A 12,865-nucleotide genomic window follows, 5' to 3' on the forward strand; every position below is an offset into this window, starting at 1 on the left:
TGAGAGGGAGGGAGTATCCAGCAGTGCCGTGAGGGAGTGACAGCCAGGGTCAATGAGCAAAGGGCAGGGGGTGATGTGATGCGAAGGGATCACAAAATCAACAAAACAGATCTTAAGCAGGTCACTTCCAGCACTTGCGTGAAAGCAAGGCAGTGCCAACATGGCACCACGATGGAAAAATCCCCAAACCCTCTCCAGGAACTCAACATGCTGGGGTAGTTCTCTAAAGTGTCTGTACATTAACGCACGTGGTATGGGGAATAAACACGAGGAGTTAGAGCTCTGTGTGCAGCTGCAGGGCTACGATCTTGTTGGGATCACGGAGACGTGGTGGGATGGCTCCCAGGTCTGGAGTCTTGCGATGGAGGGACACAGGCTCTTATGGCGTGGGGGCTCAGGAGGGAAAGCAGCGCCAGCACAATGGTGCGTGGAGGAACAGAGCTTGGGCTTTATCCTCAGGAGGTGCCCCAGCACCTTGCCGGGTGAGCAGGCGCTGTGCTCTGCAGACGTCCCCTGTAGGGGTGGAGTGCCCACACGTCAAGAAAGTCATTTCAGGAGCTAGTGCCACTGGAGTGACTGCCTTTGGACCAGCCCCTCTGTCCATAAAGAACTCAAAAACCTCCACACCTTCACACTACTGGAACGGTTGGTATTTCTGCTTCTTCTCATGGTGGCGCTGAAGATTTAATTCCATGTAGGGTAGAGGGAAACCCCTTTGTCCACGAGTGTCATGGGTTAATCCTGTTAGACAGCTAAGCCCCGCACATCTTGGGGGATGGAGGAGAGAATGAGAAGGCTACAAGTGAGACAACTCATAGGTTGAGATAAAGACAGTTTAATAGGTAAAACAAAAGCCGCGTGCACAAACAAAGCAAAACAAGGAATTCAGTCACTGCTTCCCATGGGCAGGCAGGTGGTGTTCAGCCATCTCCAGGAAAGCAGGGCTCCATCATGCGTAACAGTTACTTGCCAAGACAAATGCCATCACTCCAAAAGTGTCCCCCCCTTCCTCCTTCTTCCCCCAGCTTTTATTGCTTGACCACAGTGTCATATGGTCTGGGATATTGCTTTGGTCAGTTGGGGTCAGCTGTGTCCCTTCCCAACTTCTTGCCCACCCCCCAGCCTACTTGCCGGTGGGTGAGAAACAAAAAAGCTCTTGACGCTGGGCAGGCACTGTTCAGCAGCAGCTAAAACAAGGGGGGTGTTATCAACACTGTTTTGGTCACAAATCCGAAACACAGAACCACACCAGGTGCTCTGAAGACAATTAACTCTATCCCAGCCAAAACCAGTGCAATGGGACACACACCTCCCATGAACCTTCTACAGCCATCTCCTGCTCTATCACCCCAGGGGCACTTGGGGATCTCTTGGTCTGAAGGAAGGAAAGGGGGAGCAACATGGAGATGGGGTGAGTGAGCAGAGAGCAGAACAGCCCTGTGGGGACAACTTCCTCACAGCTTCCAAGTGAGAAGAGCCTTGCTAAGGACCAGGGTGGGAGTAGCTACATAGCAGAGGATGACGTTCATCCACTGCTCCCTGGGACATGGGCTCACTCCTTCTGGGTGACTCTGCCCAGGACTGATGCCAAGCAAACCAGGCAGCGCTCGCCAGGTGGATTCCTGGTTTACTCACAACTTCCATGCTACTTCATGCTGCTGCAGTAAGTGTGACCCTAGGACATGATCTTAAAGCTCTCTCGGGCATGTTTCCCATAGCCCTGGTGAGGAGGTCTCTAGAAGAGGTGGGTTAGATCTCCCAATGGCGTGTTCTGAGCATGGCAAAATGCTCCCAGACCCCCCTGCTGGCATTATGGCCTTTCTGCTCCCCAAGCCACCCTGGCTTTAGATGTTTCCCGTGCCTTCAGATGAAGTGAGAGACCAGGTGCTCTGGGAGGGAAGAGGAGGATTTCTCCTGGAGGAGACACACATGAAAGCACTAGGTGGTGCAGGACAAGTGAACGTGGAGGCCACTTTCATACTCTATGGCAAGCATCCAGGAAGGGCTTTCAAAATTTCACAGAACTGTATGTGGGGGCACTGCATACCTCTCTTACTTTGTTACTACAGGGGTTATTAAAAAAATCTTGGTGTTCTAAAGCGAAATACGACAAATACCAAGCCTAACAGTATCGAGACCATTATGTTGATCCAGGTTGTCAACCTGCTCCTGGTGCTGCCATATTCCTGCTCCAGTCTAGAGGTCACCATGCGCAGGTGGATGGCTTTATCACAGAAGCCATCTTTGAGCAACACAGCCTCCTCCTGTGAAGACAGTCAGGTTGTCGGCAAGGTGTGTGCAGTGAGAGGGCCACAGAACCCAGAAGCAATGGGAGGGATCCAGCTGGGACCCCTTTGCCATTCCTGCCTGCTAGCCACACCTCGGCACCTGCACTCTCCCACTTGGTACCTTTGATTTATGTCTGATCATCTCCTGGTGCTCCTCCAGCTGCTTCTCACAGCAATTCTCCAGCTTCTTTCTCAGCTGAAGCGCGTGCTCTTCCCAGCTGCGTAACTGGTCCTGCAACTTCTGTCTCTCTCCAGCCTCCTTCTGCCTCTGGACCGCCCTCTCCTGCTCAGCTCTCTCATGCTGCTCTTGCTCACCTGGTGACAGAGAAAGAGAGATGTTGCAAGGGCAGGAGCTGAGCCCACAAGACCCCAAGGAGTCCTGTTGTCCCCCTCCATCAAGCTTGGCCCTCCACAGGCAGTGGCATTTCTCCAGCCCAGAAGGTACTTTTTAGCTCCCTGTCCTTCTCCGTCAGGGAGCGGTCTGTGTTGAGGATGCTTTCGGCCAGAGTCTTTCTGCTCTGGAGGAACTCCTGCAGGACAGCATCAGCCTGTAGGACCACAGGTAGAAGAGGAGTCAAGGGGAGACACAGCATCTGGGGGGAAATGGTTTCTTGGGGGAAGAGGATGGGACATGGAGCCTCTCCCCTTGAAGAAGAGCTGCTCTCGTTCCTACCTTCACCCCCTTGCCAGGCACTTCCCAATATTTCTCCACCAGTGCCTGCTGGTCTCCTTTGAACAGCTGGTAGCCCCCTGACACATTGTAGACACCATCACTGATTCGTTTCTCCATGTCTTGGGAGAGGTCCCTGAGAGCAGCCTTGCACTTGTCATGGGACGCTTGCTCGTTGTCCTTGCAGAACTTTGCCTTGACTGCCTCTACCTGGCTCTGTCCGGAAAGATGCAGAGGGAAGGCATCAGCCCAGGCTGAGCTGCACCCACCTTTCTCATGCTAGGCAAAAAATCAAGCCAGGTCTGCATGGGAATTGGGATCTCCAGTCTGTGGGGTAATCAGCTGGGAGGTGACGGGTGGGGAGGGCAGTCCATGCCCACGGACATCTCTGGGCCAAGGTGCACAGGACCAGAGAGCATGCCAGGGACCACAGGCTCCACAAAACACAGGGACAAGAATTGGTCAGCAAGGCAGGGGAAGTGTGGAAGGCTACAGGCTTCCAGCCAGGGCAGAGACACCTCTGGGCTGCAGCGAGAGAGGGGCAGGGCTGAGCTTCGTCCCCACTGCAGCACAGCTTCTGAACCTAGGGAGAAGGGGTAGCGCAGCAGGGACAACTGCCAGTCTGCAGAGTGTGAGAGCAGGCGCTGGGACTGAGTCAGCTCTGGAGAAGGCACAGCACTGTCCTCTGGCAGGAGGCAAGGAGACCCCTGTACCCCAGGACCAAAAGCTAAGGGGCTGATGGTGTCCCTGGGGGAATCCTGGCTGGGCTGGGGACCACCTACTATGAGATCTGCTTGGAAATGGCAGATGCCGTCCTTGAACGCCCGTGCCATGAACAGCTCCAGCGCCTCCTGCTCGCACTGGCTGTGCAGCTCCAGCAGCTCCTGAACGTTCTCTGTCGGCAGCTTTGCCCGCTGCGCCATCAGATCCTGGTACAACGTCACAGCCTCTTTCACCGCTGCTGCATTCTCAATCTCTGCCAGGGCGAGCACCGCACTCTCCAGGCACGGCACTGCCCCGCTCTGGATGGTCTCCACGTAGGTCGTTGCCAGTTTCCCCAGCACTGCCAAGGAGGACCAAGGATGAGAGATCTGCAGCCTGAACAAAACGCAGGCTCCCATTCGGCCCTGGGTCCTGCCATATCCCTGCTGCCTCCCTGCCAGAGTCTTCCTGAACATCTTTTCCTAATTGTTTCCCACCCCACCTGCAGCATCCAGAAGCTTCAAATCCAGAGGCAGGGACAGCAGCCAGCAGAAAAATCTCTCCCTTTCCCCACCTGCATCATTTGACTGTGCATTTGCTCCTTCCCCAGACACAGTCCCAAGAGCTGCTGGCCATCCAACCCTCTGGACAGCAGGACTCACGGTTTCCTGTTATGATGTGGCCACCGGGGACGGTCTTAGGTGGACACTTTTCCCAGATGTGGCTGCAGAATTTCTCCACCTGCTGCTGGAATTCAGGATTGATCTCATCATCCTGAAGATCCTCCAAGCGGACCAGGTCCCTCTTGCTGGCCGGCTGGTCAAAAACAAAGCACTTGCGATCTGGAAAGAACTGGCGGATGCATTCCCGGGGCTGGTTGTAGCATTGGGTCTCCCGGCTGCTACCTGTGGGGTAAGAGGACACGGAGCAAGTTCACCAGGCTTGGGCTGTTGTTGACTTACACTGAAATGCTGCTGTGTCTGGGGCTGGACATCTCCAGCAGCACAGCACCATTCCCTTACCAGCCTTTAACTTCAGTGCCTCCTCCAAGTATTCGTCCTCAGAGATTTCCTTCCCATCCACCTCCAGCTGCAGTGTGAAATCCCGGACAGCCCAGATGAAAGTCGGGAAGAAGAGGACAAATTTTTCTGAATCATCCAGTTCATCTTCACTCTCCTTGGGTGCTGCTTTCAACTTGACATGGTCAGTCAGCTTCACCACATAGCTAGGGAGCTGGCTAAGGAAACAGGGACCTCAGCTCTGAACGCAGGGGCATCGCCATCCTGCAACCCCTCAGCACTTCATGGGGAAGAGAGGAGACTCTGCGGGACAGAGAACAGCCGGGAACCGCCAGAAGGAGGAGGGAGAAAAACCCTCAGCCCTGAGGTCCACAACATGGGACTCCCAAGGACTCAAAGCACATCGCTGGGCACCACCAGAAGGTTCTGCAGCTGTCTGAGGAACTGGGATTTGTCAACCCCTAACCCACCACACAGGGAGAGGAGGGCATCCCTGGTGCTGCTGTCCCACCAAGGATACTGCAGCTGGTCCATGGCCAGCTGGTCGATGGTGCCTCTGCTGTTGTAGATCAGGGTGCCGGAGAGCAGTATGGTTAGCACAAAGATCCATGTGTCGTTCCTGGTGTCGCCCTGGAACAACAAACCTTGGCTTTTATCAACGAGACCCCCTAAGTATGAGCAAAGCCCCAGATCCCCAGATGCCGAATGCCCCTAACCAACCGGCCATGGCAAGACCAGTTTTTGGAGAGACCCCCCCCCCCCCATGCCATCACCATGTCTTTCTGTAGTTGGCCTTATCCTCAGCTCTTTACTCTCAGGGGCCCACAGACCTCTATCAAAGTGCTCCCTGAGGTCCTCCTTCCCGTTTGCTGCTCTTTTCCAGAGAAGCAGAGGAATTTGGCAAATTGTCTACCCCGACCTCCTTCCCCATGGCCTCTGGCTCTTCCCAGCACACAGGCTGAAGGCCACCGTAGGTGGTGGGGACACCTTGACTCTGGTCACCACGGCTGGGCCCTCAAGAGCTTCCACAAAGTGCTGGAAATGCACAAAGGGAGCTCCCATTTCTTCCACACCTTCTTCACGTCGCCCAGCCCTTCAGTGTCCAGCAGCACCAGAGTGTGTCCAGGCCGGCAGGGGTGAGGTACACACCACATCCAGATACCTTTGGTGTGGGACTGCACGGTGGAGCCCAGGGAGAAACCTGTGGGGAGGACACAAGGGTCTCAACGATGTTAAATACAGAGTAGGAAAACCCAGGTACCTTGGCCACCCAGGGCTGGGACCTCCCTCACCTCTCCTCTGACCAGCCAGCCTGTTCATGAGGTAGGACTTGCCGGTGCGGTACAGCCCGGTGATGGCCACCACCACCACAGGCTGGGTGATCTTTGACAGCACCTGCAGAGCCTCTGGCCGGACCACCAGCCCCCTCGCCGGGGTGTTCTCAATGAGGCAGACGGGCACCGACGTGTGGGTTTCAGATGCCATTGCCGACAGCAAACGCAGCCTGCAAAGGAGAAGGCGAGACGGGCTGGTTAACAAGGTGGGGGCACCCCACAGTCCAAACAGGGACAGTCATTATCATTCGACTTCATTTTTCCAAGCAAATCATGCCTTGCACCCAATTCCTTCCACCACGCTTCCTCTTTTTGCCCCTCCCAAGTGATGCTGTGAAGACAACAATGACACTTGGAAGAGGTGCACAACCCCTCCCCATTTGCCCCACAACAGAAACAGCTCAATTTCTGAAAGCCCGGTGGGATAGTGGGAGTACTCTGCATTGTGTCCTGAACACCAATTTAAAGTTTGCTGAATGCTTAATTGTGCAAAAATGGGTGCGGGACATAGCAATGGCCTCAGGCGGGGCTCTAGGGCAGGAGGGATGACTGACGAGTGACACCGGCACTAAGGGAAGGATAGGTTAGGGGGGGAAATTGAAGCTTAGGGGAGCTGCTTATGAATTCCTTCATTAATTTCTGATGCCTGACCTCATCAAACCCCCTCTCACCCCCCCTCTGTGCCTCTCACAGGGACATGCTTGGTGCTTGCCCTTGCGAGGCTCCCATCTCGCTTTTCCTCCTCCGTGCGTTGGTGGGTGACCCCCTCCACACGCTCCAGTGCTCAGCCCCTGCCATTCGCCTGGATGGTGAGAGTGCCAGTGGCGGGGGGGCTTTCACCCAGACCTTTCCCCTGCGCAGCCCCAGCCATCACCCAGCCCCTGCCAGGTACCAGTAAAAGCCACGGACGTGGAGGCAGCGCAATGGTTCATCCCATGCCCAGACCCAGAAGCTGCCCCACTGCAACCTCCCGGACAACCCGGGACTTGCTCCGGCAACGGCGAGCTCCACGGACACTGCCCACTTCTGGGCTTTGAACCCTCTCTGAGGACCTCGCAAGCCCCGACCTCTTCCAGGAACATCAAGGGGATTGCCACTGGGGGACAAGAGGCTGCCCCTCATGTCACAGGTACCCCCAGCACAGCAGAGAGGAGAGGAAAGCTCGGTGCACGGGGTCCAAGCTTCGGCGAGTCTTAACTTGCATGCAAAGCCTGGGGGGGTTGAACACAGGCTCCCAGCCACCCATTCCCCTTGCTCCATCCCAGAGCCTGAGCAGACCTTTGGACCTCTTCCTCCTCCAACCTGGTGGGATCCCTGCCACTTACTGGGCTCCCCATTGTTTGCTGGGGTCAGACGGAAGGAGTCATTCCGCAGCCCCAGTGTCCAGGGCTGCTTGCATGGGGTGGGGAGGAGGGATTAGGGGAAGGGACTCACCGTTGTCTTCTTCTCCTGCCTTCGGCTGCAACAGCTTTGCTGCAGTCTGGGTCCTGCCCTGCCTTTTCCCCTGTGCATTTGACCAGCCCTCTCCTCCTATTCTGGGAAATGGGTTGAGTCAGACCGAAAGCGAAAGTCAGGTACTGGGAGGGAGGAGGAAAACCCCAGCCATAGAGATGGCCTGTGAGTTGACCCTGGCCAGCAGCTAAGCAGGAAACTTGGAGGAGGTGAGATAAAGATGGTTTAATAAGTGAAGGAACAAGAACGAAAAACAAGCGCTGCAAAAGCAAACACTCACCACTGCCCAGCTGCCCAGCCAGTTTCAGAGTTACACCCATCCTGGGAGATATCTTCTCACCCCTTCTTCTCTGATCCCGTTTTTTATTGCTAAGCATGATGTTATCTAGTGTGGAAGGGTGGTGAGATACTGCAACAAGTTGCCCAGAGGAGTTGTGGATGCCCCACAGAAGCTGTGGATGGCCCATCGTTGGAAGTGTTCAATGCCAGGTTAGATGAGGCTTTGAGCAACCTGATCTAATGCAAGATGTCCCTGCTCACGGCAGGGAGGTTGGACTAGCTGATCTTTGAAGGTCCTGGCTGTGAACCCTCCCGGCCTCTTGCCCACCCCCAGCTTGCTCACTGCCGGGGGGGCAGAGTGGGAAAGAAGAGGAGGCCTTGATGTTGCAGCAGCCAAAACATATGTGTATTATCAACACGGGCTTGCGATGAAGAAAGTTAACTCTGTCCCAGCCACATGTGCGGTGCTGTGGTTCCCCCTTCCCTCTTGCATCCACCAAGTGTGATATAGAGAACAAACTGCTTATCGCTTAATGATTGTCTCTCTGTAACTTTACATACCAAGGACTGGTGTTTGTCAAGGATTAAGCCTGTCAGAGACTGGTACTTGGGAATGATGAGCAAGAAGGAACCATGAGCGATCACAAAACTTAATTAAATGTTTGATGAATTTACGATCTTGTTGAGAAGGCACAAGTAGAGGCCTTGCTTGAATAGATAAGGCCGGAAAAGATAAGAACTCCTGCCTTCGTTCTCGTCCTTGTAGATCATTTAGCTTAAACTAGCCATATGGTTTTACACCACTAATGAAAACTTAGATAATAAGAACACTAACAAGCACGAATGTATCAAAACATGTAAAGGACCACACTGCGCAGAATCACCTGAGGAGGGTCAAATAGCGGAATAGTGAGGAAGACTATGGAAGACCACCAGAGGACTCCTGAAGACCACCAGAGACCTCCAATGCGCCTGCGTAAAGGACATTTGCATATGCTAATAGTTTCCTGGAAAACTAATGAATATGTATAACATTTCTCGGAAATCTAGTGAATCTGTATGTAGAATCTGTACTTAACCTGCACAATTAGACCCGACGGTGTACACGATAGGTGGAGCGATCCCCCATGCATCCAGCGCTGCCAATAAAGAATACCTACTTAATAGTTAATCAAACTATTGTGTTAGTTTCTTTGAATCAGTGGGTCCCTCACCCATCCCTACCGCCCCAACATGACCCCCACATTCCCCCGTCCCCCACTGGAGCACCAACTCACGTGCTTCCTCTTCTCCTCCACCCACAGACGTGTCCCCTACAGCAGCTCTCTCACACGCGCCCCGACAGTCCGGCCATGGCCCCTGCTGCTCTCCCACATGGGCGTCCCCCCCAAATACTTCTCCCCATGTCTCTCGTGGACGTGCCACCACCCCCATGAGCCTCTCATCTGAAGGCCTGCCAAGAAACACCCCGGTCAGCCCCTAAACCCCTGTGCCCCGGTGCTGGTTTTGGCTTGGGGAGAGTTAATCTTCCTCACAGTAGTTGGTATGAGGCTATGTTTTGGATTTGGGCTGGAAACAGCATTGTTAATGCGGCAATGTTTTCGTTACTGCTGAGCAGTGCTTACACAAAGTCAAGGCCTTTTCTGCTTCTCACACCACCCCACCAGCGAGTAGGCTGGGGGGGGGGCACGAGAAGTTGGGATAAGACACAGCTGGGACAGCTGACCCCAACTGACCAAAGGGATATTCCAGACCATATGGTGTCATGTTCAGCATATAAAGCTGGGGCGGGGGGAAGAATGACAAGGAGATGTTTGGAGTGATGGCGTTTGTCTTCCCAAGTCACCCTTACATGTGATGGAGCCCTGCTTTCCTGGAGATGGCTGAACACCTGCCTGCCCATGGGAAGTGGTGAATGAATTCCTTGTCTTGCTTTGCTTGTGTGCACAACTTCTGCTTTACCTATTAAACTGTCTTCATCTCAGCCCATGAGTTTTCTCACTTTCACTTTTCCAGTTCTTTCCCCCATCCCACTGGGAGGGAGTGAGCGAGCGGCTGTGTGGTGCTTAGTTGCCGGCTGGTTAAACCACGACAGTCATTTTTGGCACCCAGCGTAGGGCTCGAAGGGTTTGAGATAATGACAGATTTGGTTGGAATGTGCTAGATGGAATTTATAGCTATTATTGCTGTTTAGCCATTAATTGGTAGGCTTCTGTACTTGCCACGGGGCTTGCTTGCCTCAAAGTCTATTAGAGTTCAGTGCTTGTTAGTGGCTGGTTTTGCTGTTTGCTTTACTCCCTATCATCTTACTCTGCTGTGCCTGGGAGAGTTTTGATAACAGCAATGGCCAGCCAGCCACCTCAGCTGGCAAATGGCCAGGGCATCGCTGCTGTTTCTGTGCTGCTGTAATGGCCAGGCTGGAACTCCAGTGTGAACTCGAGTCGAAGGGTCTGTGACCTGTGGATGAGTCCACACGAGAGCAGGACACCCCGAAGCATCTGCGGTCGTGGATAAGTCCATGCCAGAGCAGGTACATCTCGAAGTGTCTGTGGCCATAGGTAAGTCCATGCCAGAGCACGTGAACCTCGAAGCATCTGCAGCCGTGGTTTTCTGTGCTGCAGCAGGTCTACCTCCGAAGGGATTGTGGCCCAACGCTAAGTCCAGGCAAGAGAAGACACACCTCAAAGCATTTGTGGCTGTGGATAAGTCCACACTGCAGCAGGTTCACCTTGAAGCATCCATGACTCTTCATGAGATCATGCTGGAGCACCTCAAAGCGCGTGGCCACGGATAAGCCCACGACGGAGCAGGTACATCCCCGGAGGGACTGCAGCCATGGGTAAGGCCAAGCTGGAGCCGGTATATCTCCGAAGGCGGTGTGGCCAATAGATAAGGCCACGCTGGAACAGGCGCGCCTCAAAGCCACATTGTGCCTGTGGATAAGTCTCTGCCGCAGCAGGTATACCTCTGGAGAGGCTGTGGCTCATAGATAAGGCTCCGCTCGGAGCAGGCATACCCCTAAGGGACTGCAGTCTCTGGGTAAGTCCAAGCCGGGGCGGGGGCAAGGCGAGGAGTTCATTGCGATGATAAACCCTGTGGTCTGGTCCAGAGGGACCAGGGGTGGAGATTGTAATGGTATCCTGGTTTCAGCTGGGATAGAGTTAATTCTCTTCCTAGTAGCTGGTATAGTGCTCATTTGGAGTTAGGTATGAGAAGAATGTTAATAACACTGATGTTTTCACTTGTTGCTAAGTAATGTTTAGTCTAAGGTCAAGGATTTTCCAGCTTCTCATGCCCAGCCAGCAAGAAGGCTGGAGGGGCACAAGAAGTGGGGAGGGGACACAGCCAGGGCAGCTGACCCAAACTGGCCAAAGGGGTATTCCATACCATGGGACGTCATGCCCAGTATATAAACTGGGGTGGGTGGGGGGGGGGGGATCGCTGCTCGGGGACTAACTGGGCATCAGTTGGTGGGTGGTGAGCAATTGCATTGTGCATCACCTGTATATTCCAATCCTTTTATTATTACTCTTGTCATTTTATTAGTGTTACCATTATCATTATTAGTTTCTTCTTTTCTGTTTTATTAAACTGTTCTTATCTCAACCCACGAGTTTTACTTTTTTTCCGACTCCCTCCCCCATCCCACTGGGTGGGAGGGAAGTGAGTGAGCGGCCGCGTGGTGCTTAGTTGCTGGCTGGGGTTAAACCACGACAAATGGAAACACCTTTAAATTGTTGTAACCCAGGATTTGAGTTGCATGTTATAGGAACTAATATAGCAGGAACCACCTGAACCAATGGAGGCCAAGCCTTACAAGAAGCAGTTTAAGTGCAGCTGTGATCCAACCGGAGCTGGCTTTGGCACCCAATAACTCCACGCAACACATCACCTCTGCTGTCCTGAGTGACTACCGTGACAGATGGAGCCCAAAGTCATGGACTAAATGAACTCAGTGAACACTTTCTGGACATTTATGGACATTTTACAGACATTTCACAGGGGTGGTCCATAGACCAAGGGAATGATATCTCTGTGTGTCATGGTTTAACCCCAGCCAACAACTAAGCACCACGCAGCCGCTCACTCACTCCCCCCCCCCCCCCAGTGGGATGGGGGAGAAAATCAGGAAAAAGAAGCAAAACCCACGGGTTGAGATAAGAACAGTTTAATAGAACAGAAAAGAAGAAACGAATAATGATAATGATAACACTAATAAAATGACAACAGCAATAATGAAAGGATTGGAATGTACAAATGATGCGCAGTGCAATTGCTCACCACCCGCCGACCGGCACCCAGCTAGTCCCCGAGCGGCGATTCCCCGCCCCCACTTCCCAGTTCCTATACTGGATGGGACGTCCCATGGTATGGAATACCCTGTTGGCCAGTTTGGGTCAGCTGCCCTGGCTGTGTCCTGCGCCAACTTCTTGTGCCCCTCCAGCCTTCTTGCTGGCTGAGCATGAGAAGCTGAAAAATCCTTGACTTTAGTCTAAACACTACTAGCAGCAACTGAAAACATCAGTGTTATCAACATTCTTCTCATACTGAACTCAAAACACAGCACCGTACCAGCTACTAGGAAGACAGTTAACTCTATCCCAGCTGAAACTAGGACAGTGTGTTGTATCAAAGGATGGGAAGGGCGATGGTGGGCAATGAGAATGTATTGGATAGTGTGAGACCTGAGCATGACGTAAATGGTGTGGAATAAGGGGTGGAGAATGTGCCGGTTTGGGCTGGGGGAGAGTTAATGTTCTTCATAGGAGCTAGTATGGGGCTGTGTTTTGGATTTGTGCTGGAAACAGTGCTGATAACACAGGGATGTTTTTGTTATTGCTGAGCAGTGCTTACACAGCCAAGGCCTTTTCTGCTTCTCACACCACCCCACCAGTGAGGAGGCTGGGGGGGCACAAGAAGTTGAGAGGGGACAGAGCTGGGACAGCTGATCCCAACTGACCCAAGGGATGTTCCATACCAAACGATGTCATGCGCAGCATATAAAGCCGGGGGAAGCAGAAGGAAGGGGGGGACACATTCGGAGTGATGGCGTTTGTCTTCCCAAGTCACCATTACGAGTGATGGAGCCCTGCTTTCCTGGAGATGGCTGAACACCTGCCT

At 53.4% G+C, this 12,865-nt stretch overlaps 1 protein-coding gene across 3 annotated transcripts; it reads right to left on the reverse strand.

Moving 5' to 3' along the window:
• Window positions 1-1,039: 1,039 nt before the first annotated feature.
• Window positions 1,040-7,765, reverse strand: LOC115348385 (guanylate-binding protein 1-like). 3 transcript variants are annotated; one of them, XM_030030991.2, is made up of 11 exons: window positions 7,746-7,765; window positions 5,972-6,183; window positions 5,753-5,880; window positions 5,200-5,309; window positions 4,683-4,885; window positions 4,323-4,565; window positions 3,741-4,021; window positions 2,962-3,174; window positions 2,734-2,836; window positions 2,410-2,603; window positions 1,040-2,264 (listed from the first exon to the last, which is right to left on the reverse strand). In XM_030030991.2, the coding sequence occupies exons 2-11, from the start codon at window positions 6,162-6,164 to the stop codon at window positions 2,076-2,078; spliced, it is 1,857 nt and encodes a 618-aa protein (XP_029886851.1). In that variant the 5' UTR covers window positions 6,165-6,183; window positions 7,746-7,765; the 3' UTR covers window positions 1,040-2,075. The 3 variants fall into 3 exon arrangements, with proteins under 3 accessions (XP_029886851.1, XP_029886852.1, XP_029886850.1); XM_030030992.2 differs by lacking the exon at window positions 7,746-7,765 and adding an exon at window positions 7,448-7,570 and having other exon boundaries at window positions 1,041-2,261; XM_030030990.2 differs by lacking the exon at window positions 7,746-7,765 and adding an exon at window positions 7,448-7,570 and having other exon boundaries at window positions 1,041-2,264.
• Between the last annotated feature and the right edge of the window lie 5,100 nt (window positions 7,766-12,865).

The sequence above is a fragment of the Aquila chrysaetos genome, chromosome 11 (genome assembly GCF_900496995.4).
Source record: "Aquila chrysaetos chrysaetos chromosome 11, bAquChr1.4, whole genome shotgun sequence".
Lineage (NCBI taxonomy): Eukaryota > Metazoa > Chordata > Aves > Accipitriformes > Accipitridae > Aquila > Aquila chrysaetos.

Excerpts from the sequence above, each read along its gene's own strand:
- LOC115348385 (XM_030030991.2), bottom strand. The coding sequence starts at position 6,164 with ATGGCATCTGAAACCCACACGTCGGTGCCCGTCTGCCTCATTGAGAAC. Across the intron at positions 4,022-4,322 it reads CCACATCATAACAGGAAACC|TGCTGGGGAAACTGGCAACG; the intron begins GTGAGTCCTGCT and ends CCTCCTTGGCAG. Across the intron at positions 2,265-2,409 it reads TGATCAGACATAAATCAAAG|GAGGAGGCTGTGTTGCTCAA; the intron begins GTACCAAGTGGG and ends CTGTCTTCACAG.